This window comes from Manis pentadactyla, chromosome 14 (genome assembly GCF_030020395.1).
Source record: "Manis pentadactyla isolate mManPen7 chromosome 14, mManPen7.hap1, whole genome shotgun sequence".
NCBI lineage: Eukaryota > Metazoa > Chordata > Mammalia > Pholidota > Manidae > Manis > Manis pentadactyla.
The window spans coordinates 7636834-7649246 of NC_080032.1; the positions used below are offsets into that span (position 1 = coordinate 7636834).

At 60.4% G+C, this 12413-nt stretch overlaps 1 protein-coding gene across 3 annotated transcripts; it reads left to right on the forward strand.

Moving 5' to 3' along the window:
* Positions 1–3372: 3372 nt before the first annotated feature.
* On the forward strand, positions 3373–11914 carry LIF (LIF interleukin 6 family cytokine). 3 transcript variants are annotated; one of them, XM_036908810.2, is made up of 4 exons: positions 3373–3600; positions 5790–5910; positions 7499–7677; positions 8330–11914. In XM_036908810.2, the coding sequence occupies exons 2-4, from the start codon at positions 5889–5891 to the stop codon at positions 8738–8740; spliced, it is 612 nt and encodes a 203-aa protein (XP_036764705.1). In that variant the 5' UTR covers positions 3373–3600; positions 5790–5888; the 3' UTR covers positions 8741–11914. The 3 variants fall into 3 exon arrangements, with proteins under 3 accessions (XP_036764705.1, XP_036764706.1, XP_036764704.1); XM_036908811.2 differs by lacking the exons at positions 3373–3600; positions 5790–5910 and adding an exon at positions 5925–6364; XM_036908809.2 differs by lacking the exons at positions 3373–3600; positions 5790–5910 and adding an exon at positions 6396–6961.
* Positions 11915–12413: the final 499 nt, after the last annotated feature.

Below are 12413 nucleotides of genomic sequence, written 5' to 3' on the forward strand. Positions count from 1 at the left end.
TGTACCTTGCAGCCAGAGGACGGTGCACAGGCCGACAAATGCAGACTGTGGAAAAAAACATTCATGGAGCAGTGGTTGCCCTCTCTCTGGGAAATGCTGGGTGATTTTGCTATTCCGTTTCCTTTTTGAAAGTGCTGGAGGCAACCTTCTAAATTGTATCTGTGATCCACTAAGAGGCAGAGACCCACAGTGACAATATCTCACTCCACATCTGCCCACGATTGGCTTGGACTGGTTCAAGATTCAGGGCCCATTGGGAGGAGGTCAAGGTACTTGCACAGGTTAAAATGTCACATCTATTAGTGCTGATAAATGGAGGTGAGCAGCCAACCCACTCTAAAGGTGGAAAGGCTGAGGGCAGAGCCCGCTGTGGAATGGGCCCCATGCAATGGCTGGAGGAAGGTCCCTGGCCCTGCTGCAGGTCGAGGACGACTGGGCTTTGTGGGCTGCTCCTTCCTTTGCAATTTCTATCAGAACTGAAAAAATGCAGACACTCTAATTCACCTCCAGGGCCTGATTCCTGATGCAGACTCAGTCTGGAAATGTCAGGGTGATGCTGGGGGCAGCTGGCCAGAGGCCAGGGTGGCTTCTGGCCTCTGCTTCACCCCAAGGGGGTGTAGCTGGTTCCTACCAGAGATCTGATGGGGTGAGGGTGACAGTTGGGCCTCCAGGGGCCTAAGGCAGGAAGGATGATGGCTTATTTCCCTGCCGCAGCCTGTTCCCTAGGACGCACCCCATGCTCGGTGTGCAGAGAACCCAGGAGCCCTCCCTGGCCTAACTCTCTGACTATGGGTTGGTGCACTAACCCTTGGCCCGGGCCTTCCCCAAGCCTCTGACTCAGGCTGAGGTTCGAGCCACTTCTGCGACCACCCTAAGCTCTGGTTACGTTGGCCGCCTCGTGTCAGGCACTTTATCCGCATTTCCCACTCATCAGCCTCACGACAGTCTTATGAGGCTGACCCTACAGCATCCCACACTGGGGGGAAATTGAGGCTCAGAGAGAGGAAGCCAGCTGCCCTGTCACATGGCTGGTAAGTGGTGTGGGCAGGATTTGAATCCAGGACCTCCTGGCTCTAAGCCACGCCCTTAGCCACAGGCGCCACTGCTAGCCGAGCCCCAGACTGCCCAAAGCTGACTTGCAAAACCAAGCCAGGGCTACGGGGAGGCCTCTGAGAGCAGACGGACGGTCTCATGGTGCTGTGGGGTGCAGGCGGTGGGGGCGGGGGTGGAAGCCCAAAGTGTAGCAGCACCCTTATCTTTTAAGTGCTGAGTAAATGAGGGGCTTTGGCCTGTTTGCACAGTACATCCAACTGCCAAGCTGTGCCCGGAGTTTCTGAGCTTCTCCTGTCTCCTCTGGCTGCCCCTCACCAGTCCTGGCCCTGGGCCACACGCTGTAGACCCCCCGCTTCCCAGGCCCATCTGACTGCCCTGTGCTCGTTTTCCCAGGTGGGATCGTCATGGCCAGGGGCTGGGCACAAGCTGGTGGCTGAGAGCAGCTGCTGGCTGGGTTTCCAGAGAACTGAGATGGTAGCTGGGCACAGGGGAAGGGATGGTGGAGGAAGGAGAGGGCAGGCCTGGGTAGTGGGGGTTGCCCCGAGTGCTCAGTTTCTGGGTCACTGGCCTTGGGGAATTCCCCAATGCCCGGGGAGCTTCTTACCTGGTGAGTAACTGCTGCTGGCTGCCCACACAGGATGCTTGACTGTGAGGGTGCCTCCCTGCCAGCCCCTGGCCAGTGGCCACTGCCACACTGCCCTCTCCCCTGAGTGCCCTGGGGCCCAGGAAAGAGACAGACGGGCAGGCAGGGGGCTGGCCCCCACCCCCGCAGCCCCCCCTAGGGCTCTGCAGGGGGCGGCTGGTGATTCAAGCCCCTCTGAGCAGAACTATGTCTCCTTCCTTCTCTGATGGGGCCTGGGGGTGAATCAGCTCCTGGGGGTGGTGGGGCTGGGTCAGCTGCTCCCCTCAGCTCAGCGGGGTAGTCAGGGGCCGGGATGGGATAGGAGGAGAGGGAACCCACTGCCATGCCAGCTGCCCACAGGACCCATTTGATCTTTCTGGGGTGTCCCTGAAGCTGGAGTCAGTAAAGGGTATCCTGCTTCTAATATCCACCAGGAGAGTGCGGACAGGTCCTGCTCAGTTTTGCCCCTCAGCCCTGGAGTATGTCTGGTTTCCTCAGCTGTAGAATGGGGGCAAGAACCCCTACTTTCCCAGGAAGGTGGTGAGGATCAATGCTGATGTACAGAGGGCTTGCAGGGTGCTCAGAACTGTGCCTAACCCTGAGCCCTCACAGCAAGCCCATAGCATAGGTGCCATTATTCCCATTTTACAGATGGAGAAATTGAGGCCAGGAGGTGATCACTTTCTGAAAGTCACACAGAGCCAAACCTCCAATCTGGTTCTAACTGAGGCTGGAGTCCACGCTTCAAACCGCCAGGCTCCATGCCTTTTCTCCATGACAGATTTGGCACAGGCAGCTTTTGGAAATTGTAAAATGCTTTTGAAAAATACTTAATATCTACTCTGATGTAACCCTGAGGCAGGTGCTGTCAAGAGTATGTGTGAGTCTCAGACCCCATCCAAGCTCTCAAAGAGTGAGGGATAAGGCTTGTCTCCACTTGAAGGGAGGGCAGGCAGGACTTGGCGGGAGGCAGGGGGGCATCCTGGAAGAACCTGTCTAAGTGTACCTCCCCACCCTCCACTCCCCTTGTAGCGTGAGGTGCTGTTGGCATCCCTGTGGCCTGCAAGCCAGAGGCCTGGGTTCCAGACCTGGCTCTGGTGTCTCTGTGTGGTCTGGGGCAAGTGCCTGAACTTCTCTGAGCCTCAGTTTCCCCATCTGAAAAATAAAGCATCTGAGACTTTCCAGGAGAGGCTGTGGATGGCAGGTGAGAGTCAGCAGAGAAGGAGGGGCTGGTTGGCCACCCTGGCCAAAGCTGGTAGGAGGGAGAGAGAGAGACAGCCCCGAGGGGCCCTCGGAAGGCCCTCGGAAGGCCCCAGGCCCACACATGGGCTTCCTTCCTGCAGAGTGGAGATGCGGAAGTGGACAGCACAGCCACCTGGAGTCAGCACCCGCCTGGCCCCACGAGCCCCTGCCCAGGCGGAGGGAGGCCCCCCCTGGGCCCCAGCTGTCCCCCTCGCCCTGAGGCCAGTCGAATCCCGTGTAGGCCTAGTGTGCAGAAGCAGGACAGGCTGGGGATGAAGTCACAGCTGGAAGGGGCTGGGCTGGGGCTGCCACTCCAGGGTGGGGCCTGGGGTCATGACCCTGGGAGCAGGCAGCCAAGAAGGGAGGATGCCTTCCGTGAGGAAGCTGGGGAAACACACACGCACACACACACATGCACACGCACACACACACACAGAGCGTAGAGAGGGAGGGAAGAAAACAAACTCCAGGAGAGCAAGGCCAGCCTGGAGTGCGGCCTGGGCGGCCGATTCCCGGGGACCGAGGCCACGTTGCAGGCAGCTTACAGCCTGGCGGCTCCGAGACCCTGCCCGCCTCCCCCGCAGAAGTCCAGCGCTGGTGGTGCCTGGACATGGGCAGGAGAGGGAGGCTGGGCCTGGGGTGCCGAGGGACCCACAGCACTTGGGGCGCACAGGCCAAGTCAGGTACCGTGAGAGGGGAAACTGAGGCATGGAGGGTGCCAGTCAGGGTGGGGGTTAAGCACCTTCTAGACTCCACCCCCACTTCCTGTTTCCTATGGGGTGGGGCTGAGCATGCATGGCGACTGGGGGTGGATTATAGGGCTGATGTGGGATCTGGGGAGCCAGGGGGCAGTTTAAGGTCCTGGAAGGTCACTCGAAGGATGTAGGGAGAGACCAGTGGAACAGAGTGGCAGGAGACTCAGGGCACCCTGAACAAGAGAATCAGGTGGGGGAACAAGGCGATGCATAGACGGGGCCCTGGCCAAATGGGTCTGGGGCAGGTGACGGGTCCGGGACTGGAGGTGGGACCCGAGGGCTGATGCCCGGCTCCTCGCTCAGTGTTCACGGCAGGCCCTCGTGTGGGAGAACGGGGAGAACTGCGAGAGGGGATGAGCTGGGATGCCCTGGACTGTGGGGCTGCCTGAGCCAGGCTAGGGAGGGTGGGCCTCCTGGAGGTGTACCCCGATCCCCGAGCAGGTGAACAGAGGGGCACATGCCAGGCGGGACCTTCCATGGACCCCCAAGGAAGAGACGAGGTGTGGGGTCAGGGAGGAGGAAGAAGAGCGAGTCTGGGCTCTGCCAGCCTCCTGCCTGCTGGGAAGTGCCAGCTGGGATGGGCAGTTTTATCGCCCCACATCCCAGGCCCGCTGGGAGAACATGGGAAGTGAGCCTGGATAGGGCAGGGTGTGGGGGGGTGGGGATGGCAGCAGGAAGGAGGGCTGGTCCCGGCAAGATGAGGGAGAGGCGCGTGGCCGGGCAGGTCCGGGATGTGGCAAGAGGCAGCACCTGGGGGCACGCATGGAGGATGGATGAGGGGTTATCAGGGGCCAGGGAAAGGCTGCACGGCTCTCTGACCTTGGAGAACCACCTCTCTGGTCTTATTTCCTGGTCTGGGTCAGGTGGGAGGACTGGGATGCGGTCTCAGGGCAATGACACACCTCTGGGGACAGGGGGTGCCACTGGCAACCCACGGGACAGTGTGGGCCCAGATACGTGTTCTCTGGCCAGCACTCCCTCCCCTCATTTTTTGGAAGTGCTTTTTACTGGGCAGGAGTGCCTGCTCCTCCTTCGCCCTGCTCCTCACCATTCCTTCCTGCCCCTCCTCACTCCTTTACAAATCTAACAGGCCGCAACAGACACCATACTTTGTGATCCTGCCTTAGAGATTCTAGAAGCACCTCTTGGGGGCCACCGTCATTCTCTGAGGCTGAGCCCCAAGGGTCTTCCTAGGCAGGTCAGGGAGTGACAAGCTATTTCTGTTCTTCCCAGAAACCATCTGATTTGCTAAGCCTCCCTAGATGTCTGCTTCAGGTGGCCCTCCAGAATGGAATGCTGTACCACCTTCAGGGGAAGGTGGGGTTGCAAAGAGTTTAGGTAAACCCCAGACACACACCTTCCCAGAAGCTCCTCCCCAGGCTCTTCCCAAAGAGCAGAGTCCTCCGTCTTCCCAGCCCCCCTGCCCACAGCATCACAGGTGCATGTGGTCAGCAGTTCAGCAGTGCAGGCTTGCTGATGGCCGCCAGGAGGCCTGACCCTGTGAGACCCTGACCAGCCCATTCCCTTTGGAGCCCCACTTTGCCCGGTGGCAGTGGGCAGGCCGGCGGAGACTACCTCTGAGGTGGCTTCCAGCGCCCACGTTCAGTTCTGCTTTATGACCGTCTAAAGTCCGCTCGGGGCCCCAGCCCCTCTTCCTGGAGCCTCCTTCTCAGCCAAGCCCCAGGCTGCCTCCTCCCCACTGTCCCCCAGCCCCTCCAATCGGGGGCCTCCTGGGGCCAGCTTCCATCTGCTTGTCTAGTCTCAAGCCACCTCCCCAAACCCAGGTGAGTCAGGGCTGTCTGGAGCCCCCAATTCCCTGGGGACCCCAGTGAGTTGGCCTGGGGACCCTCCTTGCCCTCCCTAACTTCAAACAACTCCCAGAGAAAGTCACTCAGGAAAACCACGGGGTGTTTTGTCAAAGAGTTCGCTATAATTTTATCAATCAAATTCTTAGAAGAGGGGGAAAGTCTGCTCTCCCCACCCCGCCCCCCCTTCATGGCCCCCCCCTTTACTCTCACTTTCTCTCATTCATAATTTCCTATGATGCACCTCAAACAACTTCCTGGACGGGGATCCCTGCTAAATATAGCTGTTTCTCTCTCTGTCTTACAACACAGGCTCCAGTATATAAATCAGGCAAATTCCCCGTTTGAGCATGAACCTCTGAAATCTGCCGGCGTCTAAGGTCTCCTGCGAGGCCCTCCGGAGCCCAGCCCATGATGAAGGTCTTGGCGGCAGGTAAACCCCCGCCCCCGCCGGCGTCCGCGCGCTGCTGCGGCTGCCGCGCCAACGTGGGGCGCCCGGCGACCGCGAGCGGGACACCCGCCCGCCGCAGGCACGCGGACACCTGGGGCGCCCGCGCAGCGGCCGGAGGCGCGGGGTGGCGGCCGGGAGCGAGCGCAGGCACATGGTCCCGGCCCGCGCGGGCCCGCAGCCTTCCTCCCGCGCCGCCCCCTCCGCTCCCCCGCCGCGCTCCGTGCTGCTCTTCCCGTGCTGCTTCTGCCCGATTCACCCTCCCTCTTTCTTTTTTTTCGTACTTTCTTTCCGCCTTCCCGCTTTCTCTTTTCCACCCTCGTCCCGGGCTGCTCCCTGGGAGGGGCGCCCTCGCCGAGCAGCTTGCACACCCCGGCCCGGGACGGAAGCAGGTGCCGCCTCTCTCTGCTAGTACCTGGAAAGCTGTGGTCTGTGCTAGGTGAGCCGGGGTGCTGGGGGCCCCCCGGCCGTCCTGGGGCCGCGGCCCTGCCTGGGGTGGGAGGAACGGGGGACCCAGGAGAAGTGACCTGAAGCTGCTCCTGCCCCCGCGGGGGACCGGGCGGGAAGCTCCTGCGCCCGCCTTCCCCAGTCCCTCTGGTTCTCCCCCTGCCTGGTCGGCCGACCCCGGCCCGTGCTCCAGGGCAACGGGGAGAGGCCTGGGCAGTGGGGGGGGGGGCGTCCTGGGGGAGGGGCGGCCCAGGACAGGCCCAGGCAGCTCCCGGCTCCCCGGTCACCTCTGCTTTCCCTCCTCCCCCGCCCACCTGGCTGCCTTCGGCCTTTTTCCTGTTCTTTTTCCTGGTAGCGCCGTTTCTTCTCCCTCCCCAAGGCTCTGGCGGCCCGGGAGACCCCCGGACTCTCCTTTTCTAATCCACGGAGGGGTGGACAAGAGGGGGTGGCGTGGAGGCTGGGAGCTGGGGGGACAGGGAGTTTTGACTGATGATTTTGGGGATGGAGAATGGGACCAAACTGCAGACTCGGGGTGGTGTTGAGGGTCCTACATCTGGGAATGGCCACATTTGGAGGAGAGCCATGGAAGGTATGGGGGAATTAGGGGACAAATGGCCCAGGGAGCCAGCGTCAAGGGACAGGTTTGGGAGGGAGGAGAGGGTCAGCAGAGGGGCCCCCTGCGCTCCCAAGTGGTCCCCGTGGGAGATTCGGGCTTTGGAGGGGGCCGGTGAGGAATGCTCAGGAATCTGGGCCATCGGGGAGGTGGAGAGACAGGGATGTCTCTTCCTTGAGACCTGCTGGGCCGGGGGTGCCGTTCAGCTGGAGAGCTAGGAGGCCGGGGGGCCTTTGTCTTCCCCAGGGAAAGGGCTGGATGGGTTGTGTCACCCTGGACCCAGCTTCCAACTGTGGGAACAGCTCATGCACTGCCCCCTGCAGAGAGAGGGATTTGGGTAGAGGAGACAGAGAGAAACTGAGGCACTGACATCTTAAAACTAGAAAGTCAGGCAAAGATAGAGCTGGAGGGGGAGCAGGGTCCCTGGTGTCGCTGGGGAGACGGAGACCTCAGTCCTGAGCCCGTCTGCCGCCCCCACCCCCCTGCTCACGGCCTCTTCTCGCCTGTTCCCAGGAGTTGTGCCAGTGCTGCTGGTTCTGCACTGGAAACACGGGGCGGGGAGCCCCCTTCCCATCACTCCTGTCAACGTCACCTGTGCCACACGCCACCCATGTCACAGCAACCTCATGAACCAGATCAGGAACCAGCTGGCGCAGCTCAATGGCAGTGCCAATGCCCTCTTTATTCTCTATGTAAGTCACCCTGCAGGGTCCCGAGGGAGGAGGGCAGGTGGGGCTGGCAGGGGAAGGGGCCTTTCAGAGAGTGGGGAAGGGGCTGGGTTCAGTCCCACCTGGGCTCCCACAGCTTCTGCCCCACCCTCAGCCTGGCCTCCCCGGTGCCCAGTTAGGGACAGAGCTGGCAGGAGGAGGGAGAGGCCTGGTACATCTAGTATCAGGGATTCTCTGCCTTGTGGAAAGGGAGGCGTGAGAAATAGAGGAAAGAGGAAGTGAGGTGGATGGGGCCATGCAGAAGGGAGAGACAGCGGCTGTGGGTGTCTGGGCGCGCAGAGCCGCCCAGGAAGAGGGCGAGTGCGGCGAGGGAAAAGGCGGGTGTGCGTGGTACACCGCTGGAGGTGAGACACGGTGTTGCCTTTCTGTCCCCATATGGTTCCGATGATGACGATGATAATACGTTGCACGGTGTGCGCTTGATTCTTTACCATGTGCATCCACACCTGTGATTACTGTCTGCTCTCATGACAGCCCTGAAGGTTACGAGGCAGATAGTTGGGTCACCATGCCACAGGTGGGAAACTGAGGCCCAAGAGCTTACCCAGAGACTTGGTGACAGGGCTGGGACACCCTGACTCCCACATCACCTCTCTTCTGCCCCTCTGCTCCTCAGTACACTGCCCAGGGGGAGCCATTCCCCAACAACTTGGACAAGCTGTGTGGCCCCAACGTGACAGACTTCCCTGCCTTCCACGCCAATGGCACGGAGAAGGCCCGGCTGCTGGAGCTGTACCGCATTGTCGCGTACCTTGGCGCCTCCCTGGGCAATATCACGCGGGACCAGAAGGTCCTCAATCCCAACGCCCTTGGCCTCCATAGCAAGCTGAACGCCACAGCGGACATCATGCGGGGCCTCCTCAGCAATGTGCTCTGCCGTTTGTGCAGCAAGTACCACGTGGCCCATGTGGACGTGGCCTATGGCCCTGACACCTCCGGCAAGGACGTCTTCCAGAAGAAGAAGCTGGGCTGTCAGCTCCTTGGAAAGTATAAGCAGGTCATCACCGTGGTGGCCCAGGCCTTCTAGAGAGGAGGTCTGGAAGCTTGCAGTGACCAGAGACCTTAGACTCAGGTGGCTGTCAGACTGTCGGAGCCCAGAGCATTACCATACTAGTGGCAGGCCCGGGGCTCCTGGTCAGTCCATCCTCCCTAGGTGGGCTGTGATGAAGCCGAGCAGACTCAAAACTCCCGGAGGCAGGGACTATATACAGCGCCAGCTAGAAGGCGCTGCTTCTTCCGGGGAGACTGCAGCCAGCCGCCAGGGTGTCAGGCTGGCGGGGGGGCAGAGCATGGCTGGACTTCTGCCCCAGCTTGTCCCTCTAGCCAGGGGCTTTGCGAGGAGCCCTCACTAATTGCCCACAGTGACCATGACCACGGGCGAGACAGCAGGGGTTGGGTCAGTTGCCGGCCCCCGCAGGGTGACCACCATCAGTGCCTTTGCTGCCTCTCAGGCAGACGTTGGGAGGTTCAGTGGGGACCTGGGCAGGACAGAGGGGCTGGGATCCCAAAGGACCCCTTGGCCCTACAAGCATGGTGCGTGGAAGTGAGAGAAGGGAGCTCTGGTTTGAGACGCTGCCTTCTCTTGAGCATGACTGGAGAGCTAAGGCCTAGGGACTGTCAGGCAGAACATTCCAGAAGGAGGTCAGTGGTGTTCAGGCTCTTGGAAAGGCAGAGAGGCCGGGGAGGAAGATGCTGGAAGGAAGACCAGCCTTGCAGGCCTTGGCAGGCTCTCCTTCCCTTTCCCTGAAGTCTGTCCCATAGCCCAGGATGGCCAGGGTCCCGTGGCTAGACCTGGAGGTGGGATTGGTGGAGGTGGGCAGGTTGCAAAGTCAGGTGAGGCCGTTCTGAGGGGACCCAGACTCTTCCTTCTGGACAAGGGTCTGTGAGGGAGGGGCTGGGTGGGGTGGTTCAGAGCAGCAGCTCCCGTCCGAGGCCCACGCAAGCCTTGGAAGGTCACACAGAGCTGCTTGCGGGGGACCAGAGGCCTGTGTTCCCTAGAGCAGGGGGACAGCAGAACTTGAGGTCAGGGTCTCAGGGAATCCTGAGGTCCAGAGCGCTGTGTGTCTGACCCAGCGTGATTGTCTATTTATTATGATGCCCTATTTATATTAACTTATTGGTGCTTTAAATGGCAACGTCAATTCCCTTTTCTCTGCTCCCCACCCAACCGGAATAATATGATGACTCCTTCACTAGGAGCCAGGGCCAGAACTTCTCTGGGCTGGGGCTGGAAATCGAAGATGTTACGAGTGGATAAGCCTTTTGGGGGAAAGCTCAGAGAAGGCTCAGGATTTGGGAGAACTGGTCAGCCTAGGAGGGGGACAGGGGACCCGGGTCCATACTCCAACCCAACTGTGACTCACTTGAGGGGTATCAGGAGCCCGGCTTCAAGGCAGGCTGGGCTGGTTTATGGAGTGGCAGGGGGTCTTTTCTCAGGGCCACCATGGTGCCGGGCTCTAGGGGGCTCATTCAACACTGTGACCTCTGGTGGCCCCTGGAGCTGTGCTTTAAGGGGCAACAATCATGGTCAAAACAGAGCCCTGGAACAGTGGGCAGGCAGCCCTGGGGGCCTGCTCTGCTGCTGTTTTCTTGTGCCTGCGCTGCCTCCAGGCCAGCAGTCCTGGGGTTCCGGGACAGTCGTGTGCCAGCACCCGGCATGCTAGAACAGCAGAGGACACCCACACAGGGCAAGAGGGCCTGGCTGCACCTCAGGAAGCTGGGGCAGTGCTGGGAGGAGCCCCTTGCTCTGGAGGGGAAGACAGGGAGGCCCTGGGATGTGGACCAGGAAGCTGTGGTCCCTCCTCCCCCACCTCCCCCCATGCCCCCACCCATGTCTGGGCTCCCAGGCACGGAACCCAATCTTTCCTTTGTGCTGGGGCCAGGCTATTGGAGAAACGCCCTGCAGTCTGGGAGCAGGGGAGGAGGGTGCCGAGCTGGGGCAGTTGCTAAGAGCAGCGCCTGGCTTCTCAGACCCAGAGTGGGCTGCGGGCCTAGCAGTTCAGCCAACGCGGTCATGGTACTTCGTGCCCCCTTTGCACTCTGTCTTCTCTAGGCACTTTCCCCGGCCCAGCGGAGGGCAGGCGGGCAGGCAGCAGGCAGGCCCTGAGGCCTGGGGTTCAGGAGGGCAGGGTAGGAGCTGTCTGTCCCATTGGGAAGACCGTTCTGTGGCGGGTGGCCTCTGGGAGGTCAGGACGGCTGCACGGTTTCCAGTAAGTCTCAGTCTGGGTCACGCTCCCCCTCGCCCAGGATCTCAGCCTGCTGCCTGCCTGTTGCTCCACTCCTTTGGTGAAGGGGCTCAGATGGCTTGGGGCTGCCTGGGTCCCCCATCATCCCATCATCCCACGTACACAGCCTCCGTGGATCCATGCTGGACCTACCTGGGCAGGGACCAAGGGAATCTCGTCTCCCAGACCCAGTGCCGCCCCCAGCTCCACCACCTTCCTGCCACCCACACCCTCCCTTCCCCAGCCCAGCTCCCCACCCTGCCCCTCTGCACCCATCCTCAGCACTCCTTCTAGAACCATCCCGGCAGGTCACTTTGCACAGCATCCCTAGAGCATGGAGCCTTTGTGTGGAAAAAGCTTTGCAGGACAGGAAGCTGTCCTTTTCCTCATTGTTTTTATCTGCTGGTGTTGACCCACACCTGCATCCGGGGTCGCCGGCCAGCCCAGAGGAGGAGGGTAGGACAGTCATTTCACAGTTTATGGAGAGAGGAGTATTGGGAACCTCATTTATTTAAACAATTTTGAAACAAAAATGTGCCGCCAGTTTACTTACCTCTCCCCCTTGTCAGGACCTCCTGCCCCTCTCCTGCCCCCCCATCGGGGGCATCTCCCCCAACCGAAGCAGTCGGGCTCCTCAGTGGTTCTCTGGACGGACGTAGTGCGTTGAGCTGGGGGCCAGGATCAAGTGAGAAGTTAGTTTCCCTTCGGATGGTACCCTGTCCTTACCCTCAGATCATGCCCAGCCCCCCCCACCCCAGTACCTGGGCCTTGGTCCGTCCACACTGCTGGCTCCTGCGTCCCTCCACCGCGGGGGGAAAATTCCTCTTTGATGAATGTACCCTGTGGGAATGTTTCAGACTGACAGATTATTTTTATTTATTCAATGTCATATTTAAAATATTTATTTTTTATACTGAAGGAAGACTTTTTTTTTTTTAAGAAAAAAGAGAAATTAATAAAGAATCTGCTCTTGGCAAGTTCTCCGGAGTGTGTTGATGTGGGGAGACAGGGCTGGAGGGGCGGCACCGTTCCTGCCCTGAGCAGCCAGCTGAGTGGAGCTCCGCTCGGCGGAGGACAGGGGGTGGGAAGAGGGGGTGCTGCCCCCCGGGGAAGGGGGCTGGCATGGGCAGGCACGGGGTGGGCAGAATGTTGGCACAGGCCAAACAAGTTAGAGGGGGTTCCATCTCATGGGGTGTCACCAGGAAATGGAGGGGCTGCCCCCAAATTGAGGAGGCTTATTAATTGATGTCTTAGGTCCTTCGTTTCCAGCCCCTCACCTCTCTGACCCTGAGTCCCTGGAAGTCCTCATCCCCGTTTAATGGAGGTGGGAAACGGAAGCTCAGAGAGGTGAAGTTGCTGGCCCAGGGTCACGCTGGCAGAGTGCTCAGGGCCATCCTTTTAGCTCCAAATTGCATGTTCTGTCCCCTGTGTGGGACTTCAGGGACATAGAGGACACCAGCCGCTGAGGCCTCCATC